The sequence below is a fragment of the Marmota marmota genome, unplaced genomic scaffold (assembly GCF_001458135.2).
Source record: "Marmota marmota marmota unplaced genomic scaffold, marMar, whole genome shotgun sequence".
Lineage (NCBI taxonomy): Eukaryota > Metazoa > Chordata > Mammalia > Rodentia > Sciuridae > Marmota > Marmota marmota.
The window spans coordinates 22,540,611-22,559,975 of NW_026000005.1; the positions used below are offsets into that span (position 1 = coordinate 22,540,611).

Below are 19,365 nucleotides of genomic sequence, written 5' to 3' on the forward strand. Positions count from 1 at the left end.
GAATCTTAAAATGGCTACCCATCCTCTCGCCCTGCCCTCAGGGGCGAGCAGTTTCACTTACCCTCAATCGTTCCCCGTACGGGCCACCAAATGCCGCAGTCTGGCTGGGCACAATCAGGAGCCACTTGTCAAAAGAAACTAACTTTATTTTTAGAACCACACACGCCAAACAAAACAGCCTCTCAGGAAAAACCCTCAGAGCCTCAACTGCCACCACCGGCTTTCCACATGCCTCTCTCTCCCCCACACGCTTCTCTCCACCTCCCACAATCCTCCTGCTCTTGAGGCCGATTGGCTGGGTCACGTGGGCGGAGCCAAAAAAGTCCCCCAATGAGCAGCTCCGTGGTCTGAAAGGGCAGGGAAACAGCCCAATGAGCATCACTGCAGAGGAGCCAATCAGCTAGATGTTGCTGGGGCCGCTGTGAGCCAATCATCAGCCGGCAGCTGGAAGTTTGCTGGCAGCTGGAAGTTTGCTGGGGCCCCTTCGGCTGTGGCTCTCAACAAAGGAGCACAGTGAAGTGAACTTTCCTTTTAGCACTGCCTTCATAGTTTCCCAGAGATTTTGAAACATTTTATTAGTATTCTCATTTACCTCTAAGTATGTTTTGATTTTATCCCTAATTTCTCCTGCTATCCATTAGTCTTTCAATAGCATATTATTTAGTCTCCGTATGTTAGAGTAGCTTCTACTTTTTACTCTAGCATTGATTTCATTCCATTATGATCTGATAGAATGCAAGGTATTATTTCCTTTTTTTGTATTTGCTAAGAGTTTGTGGCATAAGATATGGTCTATTTTAGAGAAGGATCTATGTGCTGCTGAGAAGAAAGTCTATTCGCTCATTGATGGATGAGATATTCTATATATGTCTGTCAAGTTTAAATTATTGATTGCATTATTTAGTTCTATTGTTTCTTTGTTTTTGTTTGGAGGATCTGTCCAGTAGTGAGAGAGGTATGTTAAAGTCACCCAGTATTATTGTGTTGTGGTCTATTTGATTCTTGAAGTTGAGAAAAGTTTATTTGATGTACATAGGTGCTCCATTGTTTGGGGCATAAATATTTATGATTGTTATGTCTTGTTGATGTGTAATTCCCTTAAGCAGTATGAAATGTCCTTCTTTGTTCCTTCTGATTTACTTTGGCTTGAAGTCCACTTTATCTGATATAAGGAAAGAAATCCCTTCTTGTTTATACAATCCATATGAGTGATATGTTTTTTCCCATCTTTTTACCTTCCAGTCTATGGCTGTCTTTGCCTATAAGGTGAATCTTTTGGAGACAGCATATTGTTGGATCATGTTTTTTAATCTGATCTGCCAGTCTTTGTCTTTTGATTGATGAGTTTAGGCTATTAACATTTAAGGTTATTATTGAAATATGATTTGTATTCCTGGTCATTTTGGTTTATTTCTAGTTTTTAATTGAATTAGTGTCTCCTTTGATTGACTATTCCTTTAGTGTAGTTCCTTCCTTCTTCTTCTGATTTACTTTTGTTTATCATAGAAGGTTTTTATTTCATCTTCAAATCTGAAGCTTAGTTTTGTTGGATATAGGATTCTTGGTTGGCATCCATTTTTTTTCAGAGCTATGTTATTTCAGGACCTCCTAGTTTTGAGGGTCTGGGTTGAAAAATCAGCTGAGATCCAATTAGTTTCCCCCATATGTAATTTAATTTTTTTTCTTGCAACCTTTAAAATTCTCCCTATTCCTTATGCTAGGCATTGTCATTGCAATGTGCCTTGGTGTGGGTCTGTTGTAATTTTGTACATTTAGGGTTGTATTAGCCTCTTGTGTTTGATTTTCCATGTCATTCTTTAGATTTGGGAAATTTTCTGATCTTATTTCATTGAAAAGATTGTGCATTCTTTTAATGTGTATCTTCATGCCTTCATCTATCCTGATAAATCTTACTTGGTCTTTTCATGTTATCCCATATTTCTTGGAAGTTCTGTTCATGGTTTCTTAACATCTTCTCTCCATGGTCACTGCTATTTTCAAGATTATATATTTTGTCTTTATTGCCTGAGGTTCTGTCTTCCAAGTGGTCTAGTCTGTTGGTGAATTGAGTTTTTAATTTGGCTTATTGTTTCATTCATTTTGAGGATTTCTGCTTTTTTTCCCCCACAGGATCTCTCTCTGCCTCTTTATTGAATTGATCTTTCATTTCCTGTATTTCTTCTCTGATTGCATTCCTTATACTATCCTTTCCTTTGCAGATCAGTTTAACTATGTACATTTTGAACTCTTTCTCTGGTGTTTCTTCTAGCATGGTATTGATGGAATTGGTTATTGGAGTATCTTGGTTTGTTTGGGGTAAATTTTTTCCTTGCTTTTTCATGTTGTTTATATGTCTACCCGTGTATCAGAGTGGATCTGAGGCAGTAGAGTTTCCACTCTGTTGGAAGTATAGTGTCCCTGAAGTTTTCCAGTATCTCACTGTTTAGGGGGAGACAAATAATCACAACAATGCAAACAATATGCAGCATTAAACCAAATAGTTCCTACTATGACATCTACAATGTTAATTATCACAATAAACAGAAATGATACGATCAGTTATTGCCTACTATATAGCAACTTTGCAAAAGCTTTTAGAATTTCAGATGATGGACAGGGAGAGACCAGAGTTTTTTAGGATGTGATAATTATGAGGGAGGAGGAGAGAAGACAGAGTAAAAGATAAAAGGAAGAGTGAAAGAGAGAACAATGGGGATTGTCTAATGGAAGAAAAGAGACAATCAAGGAAATAGGTAGGAGATTATATACATTATATATATATATATATATATATATACACACACACACACACACACACACATATATGATAAATTAAAAATAAAAATAAGAGAGTACAAAACTAAAATATACTAATCAAACATCGTAGGTCACAAAAAAAAACTAATCCATGAAATGTAACTGGCTTCAGAGATGCTAGAGATGAAGAAAAAAAATATGAAAATGTATAAATGTCCATGTACCATCAAGGTCACAATTAAATGGAGAAAAATAATTAAAGAAAAAAATCTTAACAAAAAATTTAACAGTTCTTTCCATTGTTGAGAATGTTCAAAACATTCTCAGCTTCTCTTCTCAGCAGTCTTAGGTGGGGTTTTCTGGAGTGTGATGCTCCACCCTCTGGATTACTGAAGTGAGAGAGGTAATCCTGTAGATGGAATTCCAGGAGGCAGGATTTAGGTTTAGGTGGGCTGCAGGCTCTTTGCTGAATGCCAGTTGGTCTGGAGGTTTTAAATCAGCACACCTCCAGTGCCCAGCACTTGCTGGTCCATGCTAGAAGACTGTACCTCAGGGGAAATCCACTTGTGTGGTGGGGAGACAATTTTTAGTCCCCCATGTCACCCACAAACCCCACCTTTCCTGGTTTCAAGTTTAGAGAAACAATCTCTCCCACCAGTACCATTGTGAGTTCCAGGCTAGATATGTCTCTTCCAGCAGGTCCTGCAAGCAGTTGGATTGGAGAGGGAGGGGAAGAGCCAGGTAGGTTTCCATGACCAGTTGTCTCCCATATAAATCTGTCTCCCGGTTTGATTTTCTCCTGGTCACTTAAGCACACTATGTTGTGCAGAATGTGTTTACTGGGCTTATATTTTGGGCCAGACTCAGGTTTGCCAAGGATGGGCTTCCTCAGCTGCTGGACCCCGCACCACAGCTGCAAAATGGGTTCCTTCCTTTGTCCTCTGCATGTCCTTTAGAGAGATGGCAGCTTCTTTCTCTGCCCATAGATATCACACAGTGTTTTTTTCAGGCTCATTGGGCTGTGCTCTTGATCTCTAAACACTCTGTATCCAGACACATCTTGGGCTTCCCAAAAATGCAAATTTCTCTAATTCTCTTATCCTTCTACTATGCTCACAGAGGGACCACCCTGGCAGGTGCTTCCAAGCCCCCAGCCAAGGCAACAGCTACGCTGCTGGGGATTTTTTTTCCTTTTTTATTATAGCCAACCTCCTCTGTCCCTGGTCCACTTTGAATGTCTAGTTTTAAGTTCCAGTAAAATCTCTCCATACAACCCCCCTGCTTTTTTTTTTTTGTTCTCTTACCTTGTAAAGAAGCTGCCTGTCTACTTTCTTGGTTTCATGGCATGGAGCAGCCAGGAATGAGACCTCCTCTATTCTGCCATCTTGAAAAACTCCAGATTAGGGTTTTAATGAGCCAGTTCCACAGAGTTGTGAAAGCCAGAGTCCAGGAGCTCCTGGGCTGGTCTAGGGGATGAGGAAAATGGTAGTCCTAGGCTTCTTGTGTTGTCTAATGTAAGAAAAAAGGTATTAATAGCGTCATTCTGAATGGTCTCAAGGCCTATGATGGTAAGACAATGATTATATGGGAGATTAAAGTTTTGTAGATTCTTTCCAGGTGCATGCCAGTTTGGGATACCCCTCATTATGTTAGGTATTCTCGAAATGTAGCTACAGTAAAGGGTAGAAGAGCATTTGCATGGAATTCTGGGGCTCACCCTTCATTTCTGTTATGAAGTATAGTTAGTGAAGGAACTGTCATATCCAGAGTAAAATTAAGATATCGTGTCCAATTAAAATTTTTAATTAAATTAAATTAAATTAAAAAGAAGAATGCCAAATATATAAAACTCTGATTGGTGCTAGTCAATATCATTGATAAAATTCAGAATTAATTCTAAAGCTGAGTATTTATTTAAGAACTGTTTTGTAAAAAGTTTAGTAAGTAACATACACTTATTATAAAATTTAAAATAACGCTGATCCCCAGCCCTAGCCACCATAAACCCAGTAGAAAATTGTAAAAAAAATTGGCCTGGGGTTGTGGGTTAGTGGTAGAACACTTGCCTTACATGTATGAGGCACTGGGTTAAATTCTCAGCACTACATATAAAATAAGTGAATAAGACAATAACTTAAAAAATTAAAAAAGAAAATTAAAAAAATCAAAATCCCCTAAACTCCCCCAAAATTCATTCCTTAAAGGATGTCACTCAACAGTTTACTGTGAATTCTCTTATCACTTAATATATTTTTATACCAGACACCTTACTGACTGTACTACACTTAAAAAAAAAAAAAAGAGGAATATTATTGTCTTAGTCTTTTTGGGCTCCTGTTATAGATACATAAGGTGTATGGCTTATAAACAACAGAAATTTATTTCTGCCAGTTCTGGGGACTGGGAAGTTTCTGGTGAGGCTTCATTTCTTGGTTCATGGATTGTGCATTCTTGCTCTGTCTTCACATGGTGGACTGGGCAAACAAGTTCCTTCCCAACTTAACCATGGCATGATTTCATTCGTTTGAACTCTGCCCACTTACCTCCCACAGTCCTATCACTTTGGGAATTAGATGTCAACATATGAATTTTGAGGACACAGACATTCAGTCCATAGCAATCACTGTATTTCGGTAAATTGTTTGATTAGATAGAGTGTGATTGTTTCCGGGATGAAGTTATTGTAAGCATGAACATTTATTTATTTATTTATTTATTTATTTATTTATTTATTTATTTATTGTGTACCAGGGATTGAACCTAAGGGTGCTAAGCCACATCCCCAGACCTTTTTATTTTTTATTTTGAGATAGGGTCTTGCTAAATTGCTTAGGGCCTCACTTAAGTTGCTGAGGCTGGCTTTGAATTTATAATCCTCTTGCCTCAGCCTTCCAAATTGCTGGGATTATAGGCCTACACCACCAAGCACCACTTGATTGTGTTTTTAAGTCAAGCCAGCTGAGACAATTCATAGACTCAGAACAAAGAAAAATGTACCTGGGGGCTGGGGCTGTAGCTCAGTGGCAGAGCTCTTGCCTTGCATGTGGGAGGTACTTGGTTCGATCCTCAGCACCACATAAAAAAAATACACAAATAAAATAAAGGCATGCTGTCCATCTACAATTACAAAAAAAAAAGGATATTCTTTGAATAATTTAGTTTAATTGGTGTAGGGAAGAATATTAAGGTAATTCTATTGTATGCAGAGGCACTATTTTAAAAATATTTTAATATAGAAATAATTCCTTAGCGTCAACTTGGAATAGGAAATCCACTTCTTAAGGTCCTACATATGTCTTAATAAAACACATCAGACTTGTGGGATATATGATAATTCATTATACTAAACTTTTTTTTTTTTTTTTCTTGAAGGCTTCCAGACAGGCTGCAGGAATTCCAGGGATTACTCCAACTGAAGAAAAGTGAGTAATTATTTCTTTTGGAATAAATTTATTTTGGAGTAAACTTATTTTTGGAATAAACTTTTTGGAATCAACTTATTTTTGGTATCAAAAGTAAACCAGGGTCTGAGGTTGAGGCTCAGTGGTAGGGCATTTGCCTCGCATGCCTGAGGCACTAGGTTCGATTCTTAGCACGACATTAAAAAAAAAAAAAAAAAAAAGATAAATAAAGATATTGTGTTCATCTATAACTAAAAAAATATATAGTAAAAAGTAAACCATATTTTTGGATTATTCATCTTATTCGCTTCCTTTATTTGCTTTAACTTTAACTGTTGACATAGACCTAAACTTTGTTAAGAGCTGAAAGGAGGGCTTTGTAAATCAGAAACATTAATTGCTTTCACTACTCCTTGCCAGAAAAAGCTGACAATAGGACAAGATAGAAGGAAAGAAGAAAAAAATTGCCATAATTGATCTGATTTCATCAGCCTATTATGATGTCCACTGCTATCTCAGGACAAGGTGCTATAGTAGTTGGGTAGTTCTCCAGAATGTGTCACATGTTCGTTGTGTGACATTCTTATTTGCATTGAAGAGTAATTCCCATACAAATCCATTTTTAAATGTACCTATAGAAGTATAACAAGAGGGCAAATGTAATTGAGTTTTGGATTTTGCAGTAATTTGAATTTCACAAACATAACCTCATCTGTTTATGTAGTTAATTCAGAATCAAGTATGGTTTTTCTGATTTTTTTCCAAGTTAAATTGATGGATGACTTTGTTAAATTTTACTCTTTTATCAGAGATGGTAATCTTCCAGATATAGTGAACAATGGAAGTTTACACGAGTTCCTGGTTGGTTTGCATGAGAGATATGGGCCTGTGGTTTCTTTCTGGTTTGGCAGGCGTCTTGTGGTTAGTTTGGGCACTGTGGATGTACTGAAGCAGCATATCAACCCCAATAAGACATGTAAGTTAAAAGTCTATTAGTTGATCCTTATCTTTTAAGAATAAATGTTTATGAAGAAGTATACGTTATTCTTAGGTAGGATTAGCTAATATTTAGTGAATGTTTTATACTGTGTACTAGTCATTGTGCTGAAATCTTTATTACACACTTAAAACTCAGTATTGTAAAAGTGTATTTTTTTCTTTTATTTATAGATATACACAATAAAATGTAAATTATTGTAGGATCTTTTGGTGGTTCAGAAAATAATGAAAAGTTTCTTCACAGCAAAAGAAATAATTAAGAATGTGAAGAGAAAACCTACAGAATGGGAGAAAATCTTTGTTGGCTACTCTTTTGATTGAGGATTAAAATCCAGAATACGTAAAGAACTCAAAAAGTGTAATATCAAATAAGAAAACAACCCAATGAATAAATGTATAAATGAACTAAACAGACATTCTTAAAAGAAGAAATACAGATGGCCAATAAATATATGAGAAAATGTTCATCATCATTAGCAATTAGAGAAATGCAAAACTACACTGAGATTTCATCTCACGCCAGTTAGAATGGCACTCATCAAGAACATAAACAATAAGAAATGCTAGTGAGGATGTGGAGAAAAAGAACTTTTACACTGTTGGTGATATTGTAAATTAGCACAACCACTATGGAAATCAGTATGGAGGTTCCTCCAAAGACTAGGAATGGAACCACCATGTGATTCAGCAATAGCACTCCTTGATACTTATCCTAAAAAATTTGAGTCAGCATACTGTAGCAACATATACATACAGATGTTTATAGCAGTACAGTTTACCAGCCTAGGGTGTCCATCAATGGATGAATGGATAAAGAAAATGTGGTCTATCTACACAATAGCATAAAGAAGAATGAAATTATGTCATTTGCTTGAAAATAGATGGAACTTGAGAACGTTAAGTGAAATAAGCCAGAATCAGAAAGTCAGGGGTCACATATTTCTCTCATATGTGCAGGCTAGGGAGGACAAAAGAAAAAGAAAGGTTGTGAGGGATCTTATGAAAGTTGAAGGGAGATTAGTGGAGTAGAGGAAAAGGACCAGGGGAAGGGAGGAGGTGAAGGAAAGGGAAAATACTGTGGAATGATATTGGCCAAATTATTATATTATGTACATGAATAAATATATATCAGGCCCATGATTGTATACAATTATAATGTACCAATAAAAATGTGGAAAAAATAATTCCAGATTAAATGCTTTATATTGGGATGGGGAGTTACTGGGTGCATCTGGAAGTGTAAAATTTACATGAGCAGCCAGGATAAATCTAAAAAAGATATTAACAAAGAAAAACTTTGTACTATCAGATAGTATAGTATATAGTAAAGCCATATTAATTTAAAGAATTTTGTTCTGTGATAGGATTAGACAGATTGATGGGGTAGAGGAGGTAATTCATAAGCAAATAAGACAAACCAAGTACAAAGGATAAAGGTAGCATTTTGTAACAAAAAATAACGGGTCATAAATGTTTTTGGGAATCGGATTAGCTAGTTGACTCTTGAACTGTTCACATTTTGGAAAGATTGTTAAAGAAGTGTGAAAAAATTTGTTGTACTCTGGGCTATCATCCCTTGCTTCCCTATTTCTTTATTTTTTTTGCTAGACATATTTGTTGGGTTTTTATTTTGAGGTGATTATTTTTATTTAAAAATAATCTCTCTGTTTCAGTGGACCCTTTTGAAACCATGCTAAAGTCGTTATTGAAATACCAATCTGGCAATGGGAGTGGAAGTGAAAACCACCTGAGGAAAAAATTGTATGAAAATGGTGTGACTAAGTCTCTGCAGAGTAATTTTGCTCTCCTGCTGAAGGTAAGGTGCCCTGTAGTTTGGTCTGATGTTCTGCAATGTAGAGAATAGTGAATTTTTAAACTGTTGGTGTGCCCTGACTTTGCCACTCTTTTTTCACCTGTTTTTCTAAGCTGATTTTTATTCTCCTGAGATTTTAAAACAAAACCAACAAAAGAACACATGCCCACCAAAAAACCCCACAAAACAAACATCTGAACATCTAGACTCAGTGTGTAAGTCAGAGTGATGGGAACAGAGAGACTATATGAAGTTTTATCCATTTTTCCATTGTTTTTAGGCCAGCTTCTAAAGCCAGTGTTTGCTAAAACATGATCTGAAATCACTTAAAACAATCCCTTAAAAAAAGAAAGAAAGAAAGAATTTATGGCATTTGCCAGTCACTGGATAGAAATGGAGAATATATTGATAAATGAAATTAGCCAAACTCAAAAGTCAAATGTTTTCTCTCATATGTGGAAGCTAGAGTAAAATAAAGAAAAGGGGGAGGGAAGTGTAGGATAATATAAAGAAGCAATCAAATATAAATTAATAGACAAGTGAAAGGAAGTCTAATAGAGTAGAGGAAAGTTCCAAAGTCTGAGAACCAGAATAGTAATCCATAGCATTTTACTTTTGTCACTCAAGATCTTGCTGAGCAGTGTGTTATCTGACATTTCTCTGAATTTCCACAGGACTCTTCCAAACCTTAACCCTTATTTTAGTACTGCCAGTCATACCCAACCCCTTGCTTGCCGTAGATTTCTTGCTTTACTGAGATGAGAGCCCCTAACATGTGGACTCCTTCAGCGTCCTATTCCCCACCAATAGACTGTAGTCATCTCAGTCCTTTTTTTGTTTGTGGTGCTGGGGATTGAACCCAGGGCCTTGTGCATGTGAGGCAGGCACTCTACCAACTGAGCTCTACCCCTAGCCTATCTCAGTCCTTTGTTCCATCTGATCTTAAACCATAAGAAATCCTCCCGTCCCCCCAGTGCTAAGGATTGAATCCTGAGCCTCACATATGCCAGGCAAGCACTTTACCACTAAGCTGTGCCCTCAACCCAAAGAATCCTTTTTCTTTTCCATCTATGCCTTCTTTAATTAATATAATTTATAAAAGTATTGTTTGGTTACTGTAATAAACATGGAAAATCTAACATAAAGAAGTTACCCATGGGCCTGGGGTTGTGGCTCAGCAGTAGAGCACTCGCCTCGCATGTCCAAGACCCTGTGTTCGATCCTCAGCACCACATAAAAATCAATAAAGGTATTGTGTCCAACTACAACTAAAAAATAAATATTAAAAAAAAGAAGTTACCCATAATTTCACTATATCACAATATATGAATATTAATATATTTTTGAGATCATGCTATATACATAAGTTCACATACTTTTTATTTCAAAACATACCATAAGCATTTTTTCATTTCATTAACATTTTTCCAAAATAACTTTAAAATTGTTTTTTATTATAGTTATTTTATAAAATATGGTAAATTTTAGATGAATCCAAAGGAAAAAATAGCATTTTTAATACTATTCATCATCCAGTAATAACCATGTTTAACATTTTTTAATACTTTATAATGTTCCAGTGTTTTCTTTGCACAATAGAATTTTAGTGTAATCAGCATAATACTATATGAATAAACTCTGCATTTTAAATTTACAATTGTATTATAAATTTTTGATGATAATCTTATTTGAAAATCACGTTTGAGAAGAATAATTTGACCTCCTTATTATCTTCAAATTGGTCTAGTCTTCATCAGCACTGCTACTGCTGTAGCTTAAATTTTCATAATTTTTTTTTTTTAACTTGAATTGGTTGGTCCTCTCCTTTCTTTGTGGCTCCCTCTCCCCATCTGTTTTCCATCCTCTGCAGGGGTTCTTTTTTTTTTTTTTTTTTAAGATGTCGATAGACACAATACCTTTATTTATTTTTATGTGGTGCTGAAGATCGACCCCAGTGCCTCACACTTGCTAGGCAAGTGCTCTACCACTGAGTTACAACCCCAGCCCTCTGCAGAGGTTCTTTTTATGACATGAACTCCTGGTGATTTAGTGAAACCTTTGGACTTCACTCAGAATAATTTTTTCTCCCTGCCCCGCTCCCCGTGCTGAGCATGTAGTATGCTGGGCAAATGCTCCACAATTGAGTTGCATCCTCAGCCCTGAGAATAACATTTTAAAATAATTAGCTACAAAGGAAACCAATGCAGTCATCAAAGTGTTATTTTTTTAAATACTTGTAATCTTATAATATACATGCATCATTATTAATATATTAAATAACATGTAAGTGCTTCTAAAAACTTCTGTGACTTTAAAGTAGTATGTTGTGAGGGATAAAACCATGAATTTGAGATTTTTATAATAACTATAATACAATGTTTAAGTATTTTGAGATTTGTATTGGTTAAAAAATCAAAGGGCTTATAATCATAATTGAGGAAAAGATAAATTTTATGTAAGAGATTAGAGAAAAATTAATTTTCCCCTCATCTAAATTCGTGGACCCATGGATTCTATGTATAGACCCTTTGGTAGCTGTAGATTCTGAGTCTAGAACCCTTTAGAATAGAAACATTCAAAATACACCTCCTACTATTCCCTTCACAAAAATCTTCAGTTTTCTCTGTGTTCTTGGGAAAAACTCCAGAGTTTTTAATGTAGTTTTGGAGAGTATGTATAGTTTGCATGCCTACCTTTCCAGCCTCGTTTCCTGCATCCTCTTTTGTGTGTATACTTTAGCCGTACTTGCCTTTTATTTCTTCAGACATATCTTTTTCTCTTCTTCAGGCCCTCTGTATATGCTGTTTCCATGGCCTGGAATGTCTCCCTCATCATCCACACATCTAGTTAAAGCATGTGCATTCTTCAGGTCCTAGTTTATTTATTTACTTATTTTTGGTACTAGGGATTGAACCCAGGGGCACTTTACCACTAAACTACACACTGTCCCTTTTTCCATTTTTTATTTTGAGACACTGTCTCAAAATAACAGTAAGTTGCTGAGGCCAGCCTCAAACTTGGGATACTCCTGCCTTAGCCTCCTGAGTCTCAGGGATTACTGTGCCCAGCCAGGTCCTACTTTATTCTTCTTCTTCTTCTTTTTTTTAACATTTATTTTTTAGTTTTAATGGACACAATATCTTTATTTTATTACTATGTGGTGCTGAGGATTGAACCCAGTGCCTCATACGTGCTAGATGAGCACTGTACTCCTAAGCCACAACCCCAGCCCCCGGGTTCTACTTTAAATGTCACTTTCCCGAAGAAGCTGTCTCTGATCATCCCACCATCCCTTTTCAGGTGCTATCATGACGCACTGTCTTTCTTTCACATCATTTTTCCCTGTTTGTATTGTGTGTATGTGAGAGGTGGGCTCAGAATTTAACCCAGGGTCTTATGCATGTCCAGCAAGTGCTCTACCACTGGGAAACATTCCCAGTCTGATTTGTAATTCTTTTAATGTATCACTGAAGTTTGTGTTTCTTGAAAGCGGGGACTATTCTGATTACTACTGTATATTTGACTTTTGGTGTAGAGCAGGCTCTTAGTAAATGTCTATTAAATCACTAACTAAACACAGGTCAGTTTAAAGTTCCTCAGTTCTTTAACTCTTCTTTTAACTTCCATGGGTCTATTCTCTTATTTTCTTCTCTGAAACATTTTTCCAAACCCTCCCTGGCTAACTCTACTCAAACCTCCAGTGTAGTTAGTATATTCTCCCTGTGTACCCTCTCTAAACTTCCATAACAACCCAGGTATACTTACATAGCAAGAGTAATCAATTTTCTCCTCTTTCTCTCCCATCTTAGATTATTTTCCTAATCTTATACTTGAAACAAAGCTTTTTATTGTTGTATATTTAATGTAGCTTTTTGGAAAGATAGCATTATTGTATAATGAAAGACTGTTAAGCCTGGGCATCAGGTAGCAGAGGCTTTGCGCCTTGCTATTATTTGGTATCTGCATGATCTTTATGCATACTTGACCCTTGTGGGCTAAGAACATCCACATTACAAATCATGGTGGGGATTCTATGAGATAATCATGTACAACACCTAACAACAGGTCCGAGGACCTAGTAACCACTCAATACCTTTCCTTGACTTTTGTGTGACAAGTAGTTTTTCCTGTTGTGTATTTGCTGGCTGCCTCCCCTCCACATTCTTCTGTTCTATGAACATTTCTCCTTGCTTATATTTTTTCTGATCCTCTGAAATGACACCTCTTTATCAAAGTTTCCAACTCAGGTAGTATGTTTTCCTCTTTCATGCAGAATTGTTAGTGTCTCATTTGGAGGGTTATATTGAAGTTTGTGTTCTATAGAGATTGAACCTACATTTACTCAAAAATGTACAAACACACCCAACTTGTTTTCACATTATATAGATTAGTAAATTTTTCAGTATTGGAAAATTTTGAAGAAGCAAAAACAGAGAGACTGGCATAATGACCATTCATGTGCTCATCACCAAACTTTAATAGTTATTAATTTTCATTCAGTGTTACTTTATTTATACCCATACTTATCCTGTCTTCTTTAGGTTATATTAAATCAAATCTCAGACATAATACCAATGCAGACATGATATTTAAAGGCCTTAGCAATATTTAGCAGGTAGTAGACAAATGATGAGTTTCCATTTCTTTTTCTTCTTCTCTTCTATAACTTTGTTTATTCCTCCTAAAAATGTTCTGCCTGTACATTATAAGCAGTTTGGTAGCTTTTTTTTAAAAAAAAACAAAACCTAGTAATTCTTAAAAGGACACCTATATTGACTCTTTATGCTATCAGCTTTCCAATATTACATTTGGTTTATGTTTAAAGCCATCTTTTCCCTTATTGGAGTTCTATTCGAAACTCAAACATTTTCCATTTAAGACTTGAGGCTGGCTTTCTGATGGCACTGTAAGCATGAATTAAAATGTTGGTTCCTCTCTGCAGTTTTGCATCTAAGAGCAGATGGGACAAGACCTTTAACTATGGCTTACTGCTGATTATTTTGTATCCCTTTGAGTTCGCAGTTTGTAACTGGTGGCCAGTATTCTCAGGGCTGTCAAGACACTCATGTATCCAGATTTCCAGGCCTCCTTGTTATCATTGCTGTTTTGTATCCCGGGGTGTTATATCAGCTGTGCTCACCTGTGGAGTTCTCAGAGTCTCTCAGGCGACCTGCTTTGATTGCCACAACTGTTGCTGTCACTGTTCACTGACCTCCCCAGAAACAGTTATGGCACCTCTTTCTGAGCATCCACCAATTAGAATCTTCCATTTTATTCCATCTGAACATGTAACAGTTGTCAGTAAGAAATACTTTTGTGTGCATGTCTCCAGGAAATTTTGTTCATTTTGCTTTGTTTTGCTTTCAGTGATGGAAGCACCTTTTTTTTTTTCCAGTAATTATTGTTAAAAGCCTTAATGATTCTGTCTTCTATGTTTCAAAATATATAATTCTCAATTTCTATATCTTTTATGACAGCCTCCATTTTCCAAACTTTCTCTTTTGTTTATATTCTATCCTTTTCTTCTCTCAAGCAAAGACAAATCCAGGTGGAAAATTAGTTCCCAATTTTCACATTTCCTGCCATCATGTTTTCAGGGTTTGGTTCATATACTAGATCTGTATGTGAGAAATCTGTCTGATAGGTTTATGTTGTCAACTCTATTGCACAGCCAGGTACTAAATTAGGAATTAGTCAGAAATAACAATTAAATAATTAATCAGCAAAAACATAGTAAGAAGTGCTGCTGTCAGAGCATCTTTCTTCTCCCCACCAATGATTTCTTTCTTTCTTTCTTTTTTTTTTTTTTTTGGTACCAGGGATTGAACCAGTGGTGCTTAACCACTGAGCCACATCTCTAGCCCTTTTTGTATTCTATTTAGAGACAGTAGCTCATTGAGTTGCTTTAGGACCTCACTAAGTTGCTGAGACTGACTTTGGACTCATATTCCTCCTGCCTCAGCCTCCTTAGTTGCTGGAATTATAGGCGTGCGTCACAGCATCCGGCTCACCAATGGTTTCTTTTCTTTTTTAAAAATTTTTAGTCATTGATGGACCTTTATTTTATTTATTTGTTTATATGTGGTACTGAGAATTGAACCAGTGCCTCACACATGCTAGGCAAGCACTCTACCACTGAGCCACAACCCCAGCCCACCAATGGTTTCTTTAAGACCAGGTAGAACAGCACTATTTACCAGAATTATTACCTTAAAATAAGTTGTTATGTTTCATATTGCCACAGTAAACTTTTTTGGCTTTTTTTCTCCTTTTTTTGTTTAGATGTGAGTTCTGCATTCAGACTAAATCCTCTAATGATTAATCTGTCATCTCTGTCCTGTGAATTCTGATTCCTTCCTGTCCTGCCCATCTTTGCTTCAACGCTGTGTATAAACCTCCACTTTAATTCTGTGAGTGTAATTTCTCTTTCTGTGCTTTAATCCTATATATTCCTGTGATTTCTGGGCCATATTCTGATTAAACAAGTATTTCTGGAATTTAGAATTTATAGCTATTATCTAGAATCTGCTTAATTGATAGCTTAGTAATATTAATAGACAAAATTATTGAATTAATTGATTTAATAGCTTGCATTAACTCATTTAATCCTCACAAGAACTTTATAGGTAGGTATTATTGTTTCCCTCTTTTTACAGATGAAGAAAATGAAGCACAGAATATTTAAGTAGCTTGTCCAAGGTCGTATAGCTAATAAAAAAAGTAGTAGGATTAGGATTTGATTCCAGTCACTTGATTCTAGAGCTTTATACTTATCCACAAGGCTGATAGGCCAGTTCTACTCCCCTAGGATATATTTTGTTTGGTTGGTTTTCTTTCTTTAAATTTTCTTTAGTCTTGCAGTTAATAATATCCTAATGTAAGGTGGAATTAAAAATTACCTGCTTTGCCTTGCTGGGCGTGTAGCTCAGTGGTAGAGCAATTGTCTAGCACATTTGAAGCTCTAGGTTTGATCCCAGGAAAACACACACACACACACACACACACACAATCACGTCTCTGAAATTCTAATAATTTCACAATAATTACTAAATAAATTTCTAACCACTTTAAAAAATATATTTTTTAGCTGAAGATGGACACAATACCTTTATTTTATTTATTTGTTTATTTGTTTATTTATTTATTTATGTGGTGTTGAGGTTTGAACCCAGTGCCTCACAGTACTAGGCAAGTGATCTATCACTGATCTACAGCTCCCACCTGCTAATAAACGCTTTTTTTAAAAAAAGGAAATTTGTATTTTTCTGAAAGATTATGTATATATGCTAATGTCTTATCTATTGAATTATAAACCTGCCTCCAAGTAGAAATTCATTTTAAGCTTTATTTTTCTGTCATATAATATTATGTTAGTTAAAATTAACACAAATTTTTAAAATGTTTTAGTCTTGTAATGTTGCCAGACTGGTTTCCAGTTCTGGAGCTTAGGAGATCCTCCTGCTTCAGCCACCCCATGCACCACCATGCCCCATTTAGCTATTGATTAATTAATTTATTTATTTTCAATACTGGGCATAGAACCCAGGGCCTTGTGCGTGTTAGATGAGTACTCTACTTCTGAGTTACCTGTGCAGTATTTTAATCTTAACATTCTGAGGATGTCTATAGATGATTATATTTTTATTGAATATTCATGATGAGATTAAATAGATACATTTTTTGGGTCTTTACAATTTATACTCATAAACATGAGATTTATGCATGATATTAAGGTAGCTGGTAGTAAATATTTTAGCATAGACACTCAACCATAACTGTTAAATCACTAGATCTAATTAACAGAACTCTTAGCCATGTAAAGGTACATAAATAACGCAAGACAAAATTTGGAGAGATATTTTTTATTTTTCTCCATATTTTTATTTGTACATTATAATTGTACATAATAGTGGGATTTGTTGTTTCATATTCATACATGCACATAATAAAACAATATAATTTGGTCAATATCATTCCACAATATTTCCCCTTTTCCTCCACTCCTCCATTCCCTGGTCTTCTTCTAGTGATTTCCCTTTGATTTTCATGGGATTCCCCCACCACCACCTTTCTTTTCCTTTTTTCCTCTCTAGCTTCCACATATGAGAGAAAATATGTGACCCTTGACAGTTTCTGAGTTTGGCTTATTTTGCTTAACATAATGTTCTCAAGTTTCTTCCATTTTCCTGCAATTGGCATAATTTCATTATTCTTTAAGGCTGAATAAAACACCAAGGTTTATATATACTATATACATTTTTTTAAGTCCATTCTTCCAATGACAGACACATTAGGCTAATTCCATAGTTTGGCTATTGTGAATTGTGCTGCTATAAGCATGGGTATGCATATATTATGGTAGTATGATGACTTTAATTCTTTAGAATAAAATCAAGGAATGGTATTGCTGGGTCTTATGGTGGTTCTATTCCTAGTCTTTTGAGGAACTTCCATATTGATTTCCATAGTGCTTGTACTAATTTACAGTTCCACCAACAGTATAAAAGTGTCCCTTTTCTCTACATCCTACCATTTCTTATTGTTTGTATCCTTGATGACTGCCATTCTGACTGGTGAGAAATGAAATCTCAGTGTAGTTTTGATATGCATTTCCCTAATTGTTAATGATGAAGGACTTTTTTTATGTATTTGTTGGCCATATGTATTTCTTCTTTAGATAAGTGTCTACTATTTGTTGGCCATTTGTGTTTCTTCTTTAGATAAGTGTCTACTATTTGGCTAACAGGGCAGGTAGTACATACTGTATGAATGTGTTGCATGAAGGAATGATTCACATACTGGGCAGGACAAAGCATGACTGTGTGAGATTATATCACACTACTCAAAAAGGCACACTTTAAAACTTGTTAATTATTTCTGGAATTTTTGTTTAATATTTTTAGACCAGTTGAAATTACACATCTTGGGCAACTATTGTGTGTGGAATCATTTTGTTGGTAACTTGAAAGTAAATTTTGAGTGTGCACATGCATGCGTGTATGTTGATGGGAATCCAACCCAGGGCCTTGTATATGCTAGGCAAGTGCTCATTCATCAAGCTACACCTCCAGCCCAAAAGTAATTTTTAAGTTATGTAGTTATATTGTATTTTGATCACTATTTTCATGTTATACTTCACTCAAATTTGAGTTCATTTTTAATTCATTCTTTCCTTATCTTTTCCTTATTTCTTTTTTGAGACAGCGTCTTACTATGTTGCTCAGGCGGTCTTGAATTCCTGGGTTCAAGGGATCCTCCTCAGTTAGCCTCCATTGTAACCAGGACTACAGACAGGCTCCTGAGAGTTCTATTATAAGTATATTAACTGGATTGGTGTTGTGGCTCAGTGGTAGAGCAGTTGCCTAGCATGCATGAGGCACTGGGCTCAATCTTCAGCACCACATATAAATAAATAAAGGTATTATGTCCATCCATAACTAAAATTTTTTTTAAAAAAGTATATTAACTGAATCAATTCAGTTAACCTGGATTAGAATCATTAAGACTTCCCTTTTCCAAAAAACAAGTTTTATTTCCAAATGTTTGACTTTAATTAAAAAAAAAAATTTAGTTGTAGATGGACACAATACCTTTATCTTGTTTATTTAGTTTGTTTATGTGGTGCTGGGGATCAAACCCAGTGCCTCAGGCATGCTAGGCAAGCTTTCTACCACTGAGCCACAACCCCAGCCCCCAAATGTTTCACTTTAAATAGGAGAAATCTCTGTAATGCTAAATCTTTTCATTCTGAATATTCTTTTTCTCACAAAAGTTAATTTTAATCCTTTATACTATAATGAAACTTTCATAGAATTGACATGGAAAAGGAACTTAATTTGAGTTCCTAACATGGTAGGAACTTTCCATATAGTAGCTCACAGAACCTCTACTACATTATGTGACGTGGTTATATTCATCCCTGTCACAACAACCATGCAAGTTAGCAGGTGTCACTCTAGCTGAACTGTTCAAGTATCTAAACTTTAGGTTAAGCACATTTCCTGAAGCCACTTTACTTCCAAGTGTCAGAGCCAGAAATAAAATCAAGATTTTTCTAGAGCTAGGGATGTGGCTTAGAGGTTAAGAACCCCTGGGTTCAATCCCTGGTAAAAATATAAAAAGATTTTTCTGACTACAAAGTCTGTGATCGTTTTACTTCATATTATTTGTACTCTACCATGTAGTTAATGCATGTTTGGTGAATAAAGGAATGACAGAGAGGCTCTAAGAGGCACCTGTTTTAAAGCATACAGAAGCAATCAATAAACATGGTTCATGTTTATTAGAATATCTGGTAAACCTCTATTTTTTTAATGTTTATTTTTTAGGTGGACACCATATCTTTATTTTATTTATATGTGGTGCTGAGAATCGAACCCAGTGCCTCACGCGTGG

At 35.7% G+C, this 19,365-nt stretch overlaps 1 protein-coding gene across 3 annotated transcripts in view; it reads left to right on the plus strand.

Moving 5' to 3' along the window:
* Window positions 1–19,365, plus strand: part of LOC107138623 (cytochrome P450 20A1) — a 67,907-nt gene that overhangs the window by 10,872 nt on the left and 37,670 nt on the right. For 2 of the 3 annotated variants that reach the window (XM_048808349.1, XM_015481286.2), the window contains exons 2-4: window positions 6,130–6,179; window positions 6,968–7,134; window positions 8,831–8,973. In XM_048808349.1, coding sequence (XP_048664306.1) covers window positions 6,130–6,179; window positions 6,968–7,134; window positions 8,831–8,973 — 360 coding nt within the window. The remainder of the gene's footprint in view (window positions 1–6,129; window positions 6,180–6,967; window positions 7,135–8,830; window positions 8,974–19,365) is intronic. The other variant, XM_048808350.1, reaches the window with a different exon arrangement.